Below are 14,434 nucleotides of genomic sequence, written 5' to 3'. Positions count from 1 at the left end.
GCCCCCCCACGAAAGCCTCGGGACCCCCAGCGTGGGGGGCTGTGGACCCCATTAAACTGATTGGGGTCCCTCTGGGGGGCCTGCGGACCCCCGTTACAGCCCCAAAAGGGGGCTGCGGACCCCATTTTCGACCCCGTTAAATTCAAGGGGGGGGGGGGGCTGCAGGACCCCCGTGGGAACAGGAGAGCCCCGTTAAAGCCTTGGGACCGCCAGGGAGGGGGTCTGGGGACGCCCCGAGCCGTGCACGGAGCCTTTGGGGGGGCTGCAGCCCCCGTGAACCCCTCGGGCCCCCCAATAAACCCCCGGGCCCCTCCCTCACCGCGCGTTGTGGTTTTTTTTTTTTCCTCCCGGGCCGGGACTCGAACCCGGGGCCTCGCGGCTTCCGGGAGGGGCGGCGGCGGCGGCGGCTGCGCATGCGCGCGTGACCCCGCGGGCGGAAGTGACGTCAGCGGGACGCGCGGCGAGGAGGCCGCGGCGGCGGCGATGGCGGAGGAGGGGAAGGGGGGCGGGTACAGCGGTGAGCGGGGCGGGGGCACCGGGGGCTCGGCGGGCACCGGGGGGACACGGGGGGGACGCGGGGAGAGCCCTCAGGGGAGCCCCGGGACGGGGAGGGAGCTCGGCGGGGCAGGCCCGGAGGATGGGGGTAGGCCCGGGATGGAGGGGGGGGGGCGGACACCGGGCGGGCAGGGGGGATACGGGGACAGGGAAAGGGACCGGGAACGGCGGCCGGGAGGGGAGCGACACCGGGGCCGGGCGGGGGGACCCCGGGGAGGGGCGGCCGGGAGAGGGGAGGGGGCCCGGGGCCGGTGATGGGGCCTGGGGTGGAACCGGGGACGGGAACGGGGACAGAGCGGCGGTCCCGGGGAGGGCGGCGAGGGCGCGGCGGTGGGAACGGGGCCGGCAGCGCGGCGGGAGGGAGCCCGCGGCCGGGACCGGTGTCTCCGGGAGGGTCTGGGGGGAGGACGGGGCCGGTGCCCCCGGGGCTGCTCGGGGGGGCTGGAACGGTGGGGAGGGGGCTCGGAGCGGTGGAGCCGCGCTGGGACAGAGCCCGGGGCCGGTGCCCGGTGAGGGGGCCCGGGATGGGAAGGGAGGCGGCCGCGGGGAGCCTGGAGCGGGGCAGATCCCGGTGCCGCTCCGGTGCCATCCCGGTGCCATTCCCGGTGCCATCCCCGGTGCCATTCCCGGTGCCATTCCCGGTGCTCCCCCCAGAGCACGATGACCGCGTCGGGGGCCGGGGCTTCCCGGGGCGGCGGCGGAAGGGCCGGGGGCCGTTCCGGGGGAAGATGTACAGCGAGGTGAACCCCCGGAGCCGCCCCCGCCGCGGCCGCCCCGACGAGGACGACGGCGACGTCCCCATGGCCGAGCCGCACGACGGCCCCCGCGGGCGATAGTGAGTGTGGGCCGGCACCGGGGGGCCCGGGGGAGTCCCGGGGGATCCTGGGGGGTTCCGGGGCATCCCAGGCAGTTCCTGGGGCTTCCCGGGCGGTTCTCGGGAGGTCCTGGGGTGCTCCCGGGGAGTTTTCGGGAGGTCCCGGGTGGTTCCTGGTGGTCCCTGGGGGGCTTCAGGAGTTCCCGGGGGTCCCAGGGGGTTCCTGGGGGTGTCCCGGGGGATCCTGGGGTGTTTCCGGGGGGTCCCGGGTGGTTCCTGGGGGTCCTGGGGGGTCCCGGGCGGTTCCCGGGTGGTTCCTGGTGGTCCCGGGGGGCTCCAGGGGTTCCCGAGGGGTTCCTGGGGGGTCCCGGGGGGCTCCTGGGGCATCCTGGGTGGTTCCCGGGGAGTTCCCAGAGGGGTTCCTGGGGGGTCCTGGGGTGGTCCCGGCAGATCTTGGGGGGTTCCAGGGGATCCCGGGTGGTTCCCAGGGGTTCCCGGGGGGCTCCCGGCTGATCCCGGCCTCCCCAGCGTCCCGTACACGCCGCGCTCCGGCCGCCTGGCCAACATCAACATCACGGTGAAACGGGAGCCCGGCGAGCGCGGCGGCGGCGGCGGCTCCGGCAGGGACGGGGGCAGGAGGAGCTGGTTCAAGATCACGGTGAGATGGGAACGGGGTGGGAATGGGGTGGGAATGGGGTGGGAATGGAGGGATTGGGGTGGGAATGGGAATGGGAACGGGAACGGGAACGGGAACGGGAACGGGGATGGGGATGGGATGGGATGGGAATGGGAGTGGGAATGGGAACAGGGATGGGATGGGAATGGGGATAGGAATGGGAATGGAAACAGGGATGGGATGGGAATGGGAGCGGGAATGGGAACGGGGATGGGGATGGGATGGAATGGGATGGGAATGGGGATGGGAACGGGAGTGGGAATGGGAACAGGGATGGGATGGGAATGGGGATAGGAATGGGAATGGGAACAGGGATGGGATGGGAATGGGAGCGGGAATGGGAGTGGGAATGAGGGGATTGGGGTGGGAAGTGCTGGGGTTGGGATGGGGGGCCCTGGGTGGGGAACGGGATTGGGATTGGGATTGGGATGGGAGCGGGGAGTGCTGGGTTTGGGGTGGGGAATGCTGGGGCTGGAGTTGGGCACGGAGCTCAGGAGCAGCGGGGTGGGGTCGGGGTTGAGGCGTTTTCGCTCTGCCCTCGCTCTTTTCGCTCTCTCACTTCCCTCCTCCTTCCTTTCCCTTTCCCGTTCTTTTCGCTTCTCTTTTTTAATTCTCACTTTTGTTTTTTCTCATTTTATTTCTCTCTCTTCTCTTTCCCTCTTCCCTTTTTCCCTCTCCCCCCTTCCCCTCCCCTCCTTCCCGCCCCCCATCCCCTGGATCCCGCGGCGTTTTCCCGCAGATCCCGTACGGGAAGAAGTACGACAAGTCCTGGCTGCTGAGCTCCATCCAGAACCTCTGCAGCGTCCCCTTCACCCCCGTCGAGGTCAGCGCACTCTGGGGGCGATTTGGGGCGATTTGGGGGGATTTTGGGGTCTCTGGGAGTGGGGAGGGAGCCCTGGATCCCGACGGGTCCCGTTGCAGTTCCACTACGACCACAACCGGGCGCAGTTCTACGTGGAGGACGCGACCACGGCCAGCGCCCTGAAGCAGGTGTCGCGGAAAATCACCGACAGGGACAACTACAAGGTGGGGCAGGGGATGGGAGCGGCGTGGGGGGCGGGGTGGGATGGGATCATCCATGGGATGGGATGGGATCCATGGGATGGGATCTATGGGACGGGATCTATGGGGTGGGATGGGATCTATGGGATGGGATCTATGGGGTGGGATGGGATCTATGGGCTGGGATCCATAGGGTGGGATGGGATGGGATCCATGGGATGGGATCCATAGGGTGGGATGGGATGGGATGGGATCCATGGGATGGGATGTATGGGACAGGATCCATAGGGTGGGATGGGATGGGATGGGATAGGATGGAATGGGATGGGATGGGATCCATGGGATGGGATCTATGGGACGGGATCTATGGGGTGGGATGGGATCTATGGGCTGGGATCCATAGGGTGGGATGGGATGGGATCCATGGGATGGGATCTATGGGCTGGGATGGGATCTATGGGCTGGGATCCATAGGGTGGAATGGGATGGGATGGGATCCATGGGATGGGATGGGATGGGACAGGATCCATAGAGTGGGATGGGATGGGATGGGATGGGATGGGATAGGATGGAATGGGATGGGATGGGATCCATGGGATGGGATCTATGGGACGGGATTTATGGGCTGGGATCCATAGGGTGGGATGGGATCTATGGGGTGGGATCCATAGGGTGCGTTGGGATGGGATGTGATGGGATCCATGGGATGGGATGGGAAGGATGGGATGGGTTGGGTTGGATGGAATAGGATCTATAGGATGGGATGGGATGGGATGGGATGGGATGGGATGGGATGGACGGGATTGGAGGGATGGGATGGGATTTATGGGGTGGGATGGGACAGCATCCATAGGGCGGGATGGGATGGAATGGGATGGGATCTGTGGGATGGAATGGTGTCCACAGGGCGGGATGGGATGGAATGGGATGGGATCTGTGGGATGGAATGGTGTCCACGGGGTGGGATGGGATGGGTTGGGATGGAGTGGGGTGAGGTGGAATGCAATCCAGGGGTTGGGTTGGGTTGGGATGGGATGGGATGGGATGGGATTGGATTCAGGGGTTCAGATGGGATGGAAGGGGATGGGATCTATGGGATGGGATGGGAGGGATGGAATGGGTTGGGTTGGATCAAATGGGATCCGTAGAGTGGGATGGGCTGGGCTGGGATGGGATGGGACAGGTTGGGCTGGGATGGGCTGGGCTGGGGACAGCTGGAACGGGCTGGGAACGGGGTCTGGGAGCATCCCGAGGTCGGGGCCGCTCCCTCTCAGCCCCCTCCCCCCCTCAGGTCGTCATCGTCATCAACTCCTCGGCGCCGCCGCAGTCGCTGCAGAACGAGCTCAAACCCGAGGAGATCGAGCAGCTCAAGGTGGGGAGGGCTCCTGGGGGGCTTTGGGGGGCTCGGGGGGGTCCTGGGGGGCTCGGGGGGGTCCTGGGGGGCTCGGGGCGGGGTCTCACCCCCGTTCTGTGCCCCAGCTCTGCATGAGCAAGAGATTCGACGGCTCCCAGCAGGCGCTGGACCTCAAGAGCCTCCGCGTGGACCCGGGTGAGGCCGGGCTTCGGGGGCTTGGGGGGCTCAGGGGGGTCTGGGGGGGCTGCAGGGGCCAGGCCTGACCCCCCTGTGCCCCCCGGGTCCCCTCTGTCCCCAGACCTGGTGTCCCAGAGCATCGACGTGGTGCTGAACCAGCGCAGCTCCATGGGCGTGGTGCTGCGCATCATCGAGGAGAACATCCCCGAGGTGCGGCCCCAGAGAGCCCAGAGACCCCACTGGGACCCCAGAGACCCCACTGGGACCCCAGAGAGCCCCAGAGACCCCACTGGGACCCCAGAGACCCCCACAGACCCCACTGGGACCCCAGAGAGCCCCAGAGACCCCACTGGGACCCCAGAGACCCCCACAGACCCCACTGGGACCCCAGAGAGCCCCAGAGACCCCACTGGGACCCCAGAGACCCCACTGAGACCCCAGAGACCCCGTTGGGACCCTGACCCCCCAATTTTGGACCTTGATGGCCCCTTTTTTATCTTTTGATTCTTTGTTTTCTTCTAATTCTCTGTTTCTCATTTTAAATCCGTTTTTCTTCCTGAAAACAATCCCCATTTCCCCAATCCCCATTTCCTTAATCCCATTTCCCCCATTCTCCAATCCCATTCCCCAATCCCATTTCCCCATTCCCCAATCCCATTCCCCATTTCCCCCAATCCCGTTTCCCCCACTCCCATTCCCCCGTTCCCGTTTCCCCCATTCCCAATCCCATTCCCACTCCCATTCCCCCATCCCCATTCCCAATCCTGTTTCCCCCACTCCCATTCCCCCGTTCCCGTTTCCCCCATTCCCAATCCCATTCCCAATTCCACTCCCACTCCCATTGCCCCGTTCCCGTTTCCCCCATTCCCAATCCCAATCCCACTCCCATTCCCTGTTCCCGTTTCCCCCATTCCCAATCCCATTCCCACTCCCATTCCTCCATCCCCATTCCCAATCCCACTCCCATTCCCCTGTTCCCGTTTCCCCCATTCCCAATCCCATTCCCACTCCCATTCCCCCACTCCCATTGCCCCGTTCCCGTTTCCCCCATTCCCCCATTCCCACTCCCATTCCCCCACTCCCACTGCCCCGTTCCCGTTTCCCCCATTCCCCCATTCCCAATCCCGTTTCCCCCATTCCCATTCCCCCGTTCCCATTTCCCCCATCCCCATTCCCAATCCCTTTCCCACTCCCGTTCCCCCGTTCCCATTTCCCCCATCCCCATTCCCAATCCCATTCCCACTCCCGTTCCCCCGTTCCCGTTTCCCCCCTGCAGCTGCAGTCCCTCAACCTGGGCTCCAATCGCCTTTTCCGCTTGGACGATTTGGCCGAGCTGCCCCTCAAGGCCCCGGCGCTCAAAGTGCTCGACCTGTCCCGCAATGAGGTGGGTGCTGGGACCCCCGGGACCCCCTGAGACCCCTCTGGGACCCCGAGACCCCCCCGAGATCCCCTGGGACCCCCCTGGGAACCCCCAGGAACCGCCGGGACCCCCTGGGACCCCAATTCCCCCCTGGGACCCCTCTGGGATCCCAACTCCCCCCCCTAAGACCTCCCTGGGACCCCTCTGGGACCCCTCTGGGACCCCAGTTTCCCCCTGAGACCCCCTAGGACCCCCCTTGGAGCTCCCTGGGACCCCAATCCCCCCCTGGGACCCCTCTAGGACCCCAATTCCCCCTCTGGGACCCCTCTGGGACCCCAATCCCCCCTTGGGACCCCTCTGGGACCCCTCTGGGACCCCAATTCCCCCCCTGGGACCCCTCTAGGACCCCAATCCCCCCCCAATTCCCCCCCGGGACCCCTCTGGGACCCCAATCCCCCCCTTGGGACCCCTCCCTGTGCCCCCCCAGCCCCTCCCCCTGCCCTGAGCTCCCCCTCCCCCCCCCCCGGGCAGCTCAAGTCCGAGCGGGAGCTGGACAAGGTGAAGGGGCTGAAGCTGGAGGAGCTGTGGCTGGACGGGAACCCCCTGTGCGACTCCTTCCGCGACCAGGCCAGCTACATCAGGTCAGTGCGAGCCCGGGGGGGCCTGGGCCACCTAACCCCCCCAGGGACCCCCCCCAGGGACCCCCAGACCCCCCCAGGGACCACCTAACACCCCCAGGGACCCCCCCCAGGGACCACCTAACCCCCCCAGGGACCACCTAACCCCCCCAGGGACCCCCCCCAGGGACCCCCAGACCCCCCCAGGGACCACCTAACCCCCCCAGGGACCCCCCCCAGGGACCACCTAACCCCCCCAGGGACCACCTAACCCCCCCAGGGACCCCCCCCAGGGACCCCCCCAGGGGCCACCTAACACCCCCAGGGACCCCCCCAGGGACCACCTAACCCCCCCAGGGACCCCCAAACCCCCCAGGGACCACCTAACACCCCCAGGGACCCCCAAACCCCCCAGGGACCCCCCCCAGGGACCACCTAACCCCCCCAGGGACCCCCCCAGGGGCCACCTAACCCCCCCAGGGACCCTCCCAGGGACCACCTAACCCCCCAGGGACCACCTAACACCCCCAGCGACCCCCCCCAGGGACCCCCAAACCCCCCCAGGGACCACCTAACCCCCCCAGGGACCCCCCCTAGGGACCCCCAGACCCCCCCAGGGACCCCCCAGCGTCCGGCTGGGCAGCGCCCACCCCCCTGCAGGGCCCCCCAGAGCCTTCCTGGGCACCCCAGAGTCTTCCTCTTGTCCCCGAAATTCTCCTTTTTGTCCTCAAAGTTCTGCTTTTGGTCCCAAAATTCTCCTTTTGGTCCCAAAATTCTGCTTTTGGTCCCAAAATTCTCCTTTTTGTCCCCAGAATCCTCTTTGGTGTCCCAAAATCCTGCTTTTTGTCCCCAAAATTTTCCTTTTTGTCCTCAGAATTCTCCTTTTTGTCCCAAAATTCTCCTTTTTGTCCTCAAAATTCTGCTTTTGGTCCCAAAATTCTCCTTTTGGTCCCGAAATGCTCCTTTTTGTCCTCAGAATCCTCTTTGGTGTTCCAAAATCCTCCTTTTTGTCCCCAGAATCTTCCTTTTTGTCTCCAAAATTCTCCTTTTTGTCCCCAAAGTTGGGTTGGTTTTTTGTGTCCCTAAAATCCGTCCTTTGTGTCCCCAAATCTCCCTCATTTTCCCCAAATTCTCCTTTGTGTCCCCAGAAATCCCCCAGAGCGGGGGAGGATCCCTTCTGCCTCTTTCCCATTTCTTTTCTTTCTCTTTTTCTTCCTTTTTTTCCCCCATTTTTACTTCCTTGCTTTTTATTTTGTATTTCTTTCCTTCGTTTTTCTTTCGCTCTTTTCTACCTGGGTTTGTTTTTTGGGGTTTTTTTTGTCTCGTTTTTTGGTCTTTTTTCCCCATTTCTTCCTCCTCCTCCTCCTCCTCCTCCTGCCTGGAGCTCCCAGCTCCTGTTCCCCATTCCCGACCTCTTCCAGAGCCTTTCCCGGGGCTGGAGCCCTCTCTGAGGGGCCCATGGGGGACCCCAAACCCCCCAAATCCTCCCCAAACCCCCCAAGTCCCCCCCAAATCCAGGCCTGGAGGAGCCGTTTTGGCTCCTTCCCTCCCTCTCCCGCTTCCCTCTCCTTCCTGCTCCTCTTTTCCTGTTTCTCGTTTTCCTCCTTTGTTCCTCTTTTTCCCTTTTTTTGCTCCTTTTCTCCGCTTTTTTCTCTCTTTTCCTCCCTCCCCGCCCCCGTTCCCTCTCTCCCCCCTCCTCCTTTCCCTCCCTCCTCTTTCCCTTTCTCCTCCTTTCCCCTTTTCCCCCCTCTCTCCCCATCCCCGGGGGTCTCTCCCCCTCCTTTTCCCTCATCCCCGGGGGTCTCTCCCCCTCCTTTTCCCCCATTCCCTCTCCCCTGTTTTTGGGGGTCTCTCCCCCTTTTCCTTCATTCTGTCCCCCTCCTTTTCCCCATTGCCTCCTTTTTCCCCCCATCCCTGGGGGTCTCTCCCCCCCTCCCATCCCGGGGGTCTCTCCCCCTTTTCTCCCCCATCCCCTCCTCTCTCCCCCCATTCCCGGGGGTCTCTCTCCCCCTCCTTTCCCCCCCCCATTCCTGGGGGTCTCTCTCCCCCCATCCCCTCCTTTTCCCCCCCATTCCCGGGGGTCTCTCCCCCATTCCCGGGGGTCTCTCCCCCTCCTTTCCCCCCCCCATTCCTGGGGGTCTCTCTGCCCCCGTCCCCTCCTTTTCCCCCCCATCCCCGGGGGTCTCTCTCCCCCATCCCCGGGGGTCTCTCTCCCCCATTCCCGGGGGTCTCTCTCCCCCATCCCCGGGGGTCTCTCCCCCCCCATCCCCGGGGGTCTCTCTCCCCCATCCCCGGGGGTCTCTCCCCCCCCATCCCCGGGGGTCTCTCTCCCCCATCCCGGGGGTCTCTCCCCCATCCCGGGGGTCCCGGGGGTGCCCCGCGTTCGGCCCTCGACGAGGGCTGGCTAGCCAGAGACGGGTAAGATCCCTCGGGGAGGGACGACCTAAGCCAGGCACAGCCGTGCAGGGCCGAACGCCGCGGCCGGGGCAGCCCCCTCCCCAAATCCCCCCAAATCCCCCCTCCCCGCCCCGGGCAGGGCCCCCCCCCCCCCCCAGCGGGAGCCGCTGCGGCTCCGGGGGCGCGGCCGGAGCCCCCCGGGGCATCCCCGGGCACAGGGGGGGCAGAGGGAGCCCCTGACCCCCCCCAGCCCCAAATCCCCTCCCCAAAACCCCTGTGCTGCCCCCTCCCCACTTATCCTGGAGCCCCCCAAAATCCTTCTCTGGAGCCCCCCAAAATCTTCCTTTTCCCTCCTTTTCTGCACCCCAAAATTTTCCTTTTCCCCCCTTTTCTGAACCCCACAATTTTCCTTTTCCTCCTTTTTCTGAACCCCAAAATTTTCCTTTTCCCCCCTTTTTTGCACCCCAACATCTTCCTTCTCCCCCTTTTCCTGAACCCTCAAATCTTCCTTTTTTCCCTGTTTTCTGCCCCCCAAAATCTTCCTTTACCCCCCTTTTCTGCCCCCCAAAATCTTCCTTTTTTCCTCATTTCTACACCCTAGAATTTTCCTTCCCCCCCCTTTTCTGCACCCCTAAATCTTCCTTCTCCCCCTTTTCCTGCACCCCCAAATTTTCCTTTCTTCCTTTTTCCTGCCCCCCCCAGTTCTTCCCTTCCCCCCCTACTTTGCACCCCCAAATTTTCTTTTTTTTTTCCTCTTTTTTACACCCCCAAATTTTCCCTTTTCTTGCACCCCCAAATCTTCCTCTTCCCCCCAATTTTTTTCCTCCCCCCTTTTCCCTCCTGTTCCCAAATTTTCCTTTTCCCCCTTTTTTTGCCCCCCCTGATTTTTCCCCCCAATTCCTCTGCACCCCCAAATTTTCCTCCCCCCTCCAACCACCCCAAATCTTCCTCTGCTCCCCCCCCCACCCCCAAAACCCCCCCAAATCCCCTCCCCCACCCCCACAGTGCCACGCCCGGTGGGATTTTGGGGTCCCCCCCTTGTCCCCCCCCTCCCCCACACCAGGTGAGTACGAGCCAGGTAAGACCCCCCAGGGCCCCCCCAAAACCCCCCCGGGGGGGGTGGGGCAGTTCTGGGGTGGGGGGAGGGGGAGGTCCCCAATAAATTGGGGAGGGGGAGGATTGTTTTTTGGGGGCGGGGGTTTTGGGGGGGCTGCTCAGCCCCCCACCCACTGTGCCCCCCCCCCCCCCGGCAGCTCCGTCAGAGAGAGGTTCCCCAAACTGCTGCGCCTGGTGAGTCTGGGGGGGTCCCCAAGGGGTTTGGGGGGGCTCTGAGGGGTTTGGGGGATCCTGGGGAGGGGTTGGGGGGGGTCTTTGAAGGGTTTGGGGGGGTCCCTGAGGGGTTTGGGGGGCTCTGGGGGGTCTCCAGGGGGGTCTAGGGAGGCTCTGAGGGGTTTGGGGGCTCTGGGGGAGTTTTGGGGGGGTCTTTGAAGGGTTTGGGGGGGCTCTGAGGGGTTTGGGGGATCCTGGGGCGGTTTTGGGGGGGTCTTTGAAGGGTTTGGGGGGGCTCTGAGGGGTTTGGGGGATCCTGGGGGGGTTTTGGGGGGGTCTTTGAAGGGTTTGGGGGGGCTCTGAGGGGTTTGGGGGATCCTGGGGGGGTTTTGGGGGGCTCTGGGGGTGGTTGGGGGGCCCCTGAAGGGTTTTAGAGGGGCCTCTGAAGGATTTGGGGGGGCTTTGAAGGGTTTGGGGGGGGGGGCCTGAGGGGTTTGGGGGCTCCTGGGGGGTTTGGCGGGATTCTGGGGGGCTCTGGGGGGTTTGGGGGGGCATTTGAGGGGGTTTAGGGGGCCTCAGGGGGGGTTGGAGGGGTTTTGGGGGGATTTGAGGGGATTTTGGGGGCTCATTGCGGGTTTTGGCTCCTGGGGGGGATTTGGGGCCGTTCTGAGCCCTTTGGGGGGGGTTAGAGAGGAATTAATTGGGATTTTTTGGGGGGTCAGGGAGGATTCGGAGCCGTTTTTGGGGGGGGGCGGTTTTTTGGGCTGGGTTGGGAACATCCCCCAATATTTTTGGGGGGGTTCCCATCGATCTTTTCCCTCCCCAAATCCCCCCCAAATCCCCCCCTGTGCCCCCCCAGGACGGCCACGAGCTCCCCCCCCCCCATCGCCTTCGACGTCGAGGCCCCCACGACGCTGCCGCCCTGCAAGGTGGGGACCCCCCCCCTTCCCCTCAATCTGGGGGGGCTTTTCCCCCTTTTTGGGACCCCCTTGCCCATTTTTGGGACCCCCCCACCACCCTCGGGGGGGTCTCACTGTGGTTTCCCCCCTTTCCCCCCCCCCATTTTTTTAGGGCAGCTACTTCGGCTCCGACGACCTCAAGGCTTTGGTGCTGCGGTTCCTCCAGCAGTGAGTGCCCCCCCCGCCCCAAAAACCCCCCCAAAAAAACCCCAAAAACCACCTCAAAACCCCTCTCAAAAAACCCCAAAGCCCTCCCCAAAAAAAACCACTAAAAATCCCCAATTGCCCCCCCAAAAAAACCCCAAAATTCCTCAAAACTTTTCTTAAAAATCCCTTAAATCTCCCCAAAAAAAACCCTTAAAAACCCCCAAATCCCCTCAAAACCCCCCATTTTTTAAGCCCCAAACCCCATTTTTAACCCTAAAACCCCTTTTCAACCCATTTTTTAACTCCAAAATCCCATTCCCCCCCAAACCCCGTTTTCATCCCATTTTTAACCCCTAAATTCCATTTTTAACCCCAAAATCCCATTTTCTCCTCCCAAACCCCCTTGTCACCCCGTTTTCTCCATTTCCCCCCTTTTCTCCCATTTCCCTCCTTTTTTTGCCCATTTCTCCCCATTTTTGCCCCATTTTTTCCCAATTCCCCCCCCATTTCCCCATTTCCCCCCCATTTTTCCCATTTTCCCCCGTTTTTCCCCCATTTCCTCCCCCCATTTCCCCCCCATCCCCCCCGTTTTCCCCCCCATTTTCCCCATTTCCCCCCGGTTTTCCCCCCATTTTTTACCCAAATTCTCCCATTTTTCCTCCTCTTTTTTCCCATTTCTCCCCATTTTTACCCCATTTCCCCCCATTTTCCCCATTTCCCCCTCCTTTTTGCCCAAACTCCCCTGTTTTTCCCCCATTTCCCCCATCCCCCCCATTTTTCCCATTTCCCATTTTTCCCATTTCCCCCCGTTTTTCCCCCATTCCCCCCCCATTTCCCCCATCTCCCCCTGTTTTTCCCCCTTTTTTCCCAATTCCCCCCGTTTTTTCCCCGTTTCCCCCCATTTCCCCCCCATTTTTCCCATTTCCCCCCATTTTTCCCCCATTTTCCCCCCATCCCCCCCATTTTTCCTATTTCCCCCCGTTTTTCCCCCATTTCCCCCCCCCTTTCCCCCCCATTTTTCCCCCTTTTTTCCCCCATTTCCCCCCATTTTCCCCATTTCCCCCCGTTTTCACCCCATTTCCCCCATCCCCCCCCCATTTTTCCCATTTCCCCCCATTTTTCCCATTTCCCATTTTTCCCATTTCCCATTTTGCCCATTTCCCCCCGTTTTTCCCCCATTTCCCATTTCCCCCATCCTCCCCATTTTGCCCATTTCCCCCCATTTTTCCCCCATTTCCCCATTTTTCCCATTTCCCCCCATTTTTCCCCTTTCCCCCCATTTTTCCCCTTTCCCCCCATTTTTCCTATTTCCCATTTTTCCCATTCCCCCCCGTTTTTCCCCCTTTTTTCCCCCCCATCCCCCCCATTTTTCCCATTTCCCATTTTTCCCATTTCCCATTTTTCCCCTTTCCCCCCATTTTTCCCATTTCCCATTTTTCCCCTTTCCCCCCATTTTGCCCATTCCCCCCCATTTCCCCCCCATTCCCCCCCATTTTTCCCCCTTTTTTCCCCCATTTCCCCCCATTTTTCCCATTTCCCCCATTTCCCCCCATTTTGCCCGTTTCCCATTTTTGCCCCTTTCCCCCCATTTTTCCCATTTCCCATTTTTCCCCCATTCCCCCCCATTTTTCCCCCATCCCCCCCATTTTTCCTATTTCCCATTTTTCCCATTCCCCCCCATTTTGCCCCCATTTTGCCCATTTCCCCCCGTTTTTCCCCCATTCCCCCCCGTTTCCCCTCCCCCCCCAGGTATTACTCCGTCTACGACTCCAGTGACCGCCAGGGGCTGCTGGACGCCTACCACGACAGCGCCTGCTGCTCGCTGAGCATCCCCTACGGCCCCCACACCCCCCCCAGGTACCCAGAACCCCCAAAACCCCCCAAAACCGCCCCAAAAAACCCCAAAGACCCCCCAAAAACCGCCCCAAAAACCGCCCCCCCCCCCCCCGCGGCTCTGTGCCCCCAGGAACAGCCTCAACGAGTACTTCAAGGACAGCCGGAACGTCAAGAAGCTGAAGGACCCCAGTGAGCCCCGGGGGGGTTTGGGGGGTTTGGGGATTTTTGGGGATTTTTTGGGATTTTTTGGGATTTTTTGGGGATTTTTTGGGGGGTGTTTTGGGGTTTATTTGAGGGTTTTTGGGGTTTTTTTTTGGTTTTTTTTTGGGAATTTGGGGATTTTTGGGGGCTTTTTAGGGGTTTTTTTGGGGGTTCTTGGGGATTTTTTGTGGTTTTTTGGGGATTTTTTTGGGGTTTTTTGGGGGGTGTTTTGGGGTTTATTTGGGGGTTTTTGGGGGCTTTTTTGGGATTTTTTGGGGATTTTTTTGGGGGGGTTGGGGATTTTTATGGGGATTTTTGGGGGGTGTTTTGTGGTTTTTTGGGGATTTTTTGGGGTTTTTTTTGGGGTTTTTTGGGATTTTTTGTTTTTTTTTTTCAGGGGGATTTGGGGTATTTTTTGGGATTTTTTTGGGATTTTTTGGGGGTGTTTTGGGGTTTATTTGGGGTTTTTGGGGATTTTTTGGGATTTTTTTGGGATTTTTTGGGGGGGTTTGGGGATTTTTTGGGGGGTGTTTTGGGGGTGTTCTGCAGTTTTTTTGGGATTTTTTTGGTTTTTTGGGGTTTTTTTGGGGTTTTTTTGGAGTTTTTTAGGGGTTTTGGGGGGTTTTTTGGGGGATTTTTGGGGGGTTCTGGGGGATTTTTGGGGATATTTTTGAGGGGGGGTTGAGACTTTTTGGGATTTTGGGGGTTTTTGGGGGGATTTTTGGGAGGGTTTTTTTGAGTTTTCTTGGGGGGATTTTGGGGGGATTTTTGGGGGATTTTTTGGTTTTCTTTGGGGGGATTTTGGGGCTCTCTGACCCTTTCCCCACCCCCAGCCATGGGGTTTTTGGGGACATTTTTGGGGACGTTTTGGGGGATGTTTTGGGGTGGATTTTGGGGTTTTTTTGAGCCTCTCTGACCCTTCCCCCACCCCCAGCCATGGGGATTTTGGGAACATTTTTGGGACATTTTTGGGACGTTTTTGGGGACGTTTTGGGTGGATTTTGGGACATTTGTGGGGACGTTTTAGGGATGTTTTGGGGTGGATTTTGGGACATTTTTGGGGACGTTTT

The 14,434-nt window shown here is 61.4% G+C and overlaps 1 protein-coding gene across 1 annotated transcript in view; it reads left to right on the top strand.

The window, feature by feature from the left end:
- The first annotated feature begins 463 nt into the window (after nucleotides 1-463).
- The window catches only part of NXF1 (nuclear RNA export factor 1), a 20,494-nt gene continuing 6,523 nt past the window's right edge, over nucleotides 464-14,434 (top strand). The window contains 16 exon segments of the mRNA XM_068998079.1: nucleotides 464-517; nucleotides 1,210-1,390; nucleotides 1,898-2,027; nucleotides 2,785-2,868; nucleotides 2,967-3,071; nucleotides 4,339-4,419; nucleotides 4,527-4,596; nucleotides 4,700-4,788; nucleotides 5,855-5,962; nucleotides 6,470-6,579; nucleotides 10,206-10,242; nucleotides 11,081-11,095; nucleotides 11,097-11,150; nucleotides 11,293-11,348; nucleotides 13,077-13,184; nucleotides 13,294-13,352. Coding sequence (XP_068854180.1) covers nucleotides 484-517; nucleotides 1,210-1,390; nucleotides 1,898-2,027; nucleotides 2,785-2,868; nucleotides 2,967-3,071; nucleotides 4,339-4,419; nucleotides 4,527-4,596; nucleotides 4,700-4,788; nucleotides 5,855-5,962; nucleotides 6,470-6,579; nucleotides 10,206-10,242; nucleotides 11,081-11,095; nucleotides 11,097-11,150; nucleotides 11,293-11,348; nucleotides 13,077-13,184; nucleotides 13,294-13,352 — 1,321 coding nt within the window. The 5' untranslated portion in view covers nucleotides 464-483.

This window comes from Aphelocoma coerulescens, chromosome 31 (assembly GCF_041296385.1).
Source record: "Aphelocoma coerulescens isolate FSJ_1873_10779 chromosome 31, UR_Acoe_1.0, whole genome shotgun sequence".
In the NCBI taxonomy this organism is placed as follows: domain Eukaryota; kingdom Metazoa; phylum Chordata; class Aves; order Passeriformes; family Corvidae; genus Aphelocoma; species Aphelocoma coerulescens.
This window is presented reverse-complemented; position numbering and strand designations above follow the sequence as displayed.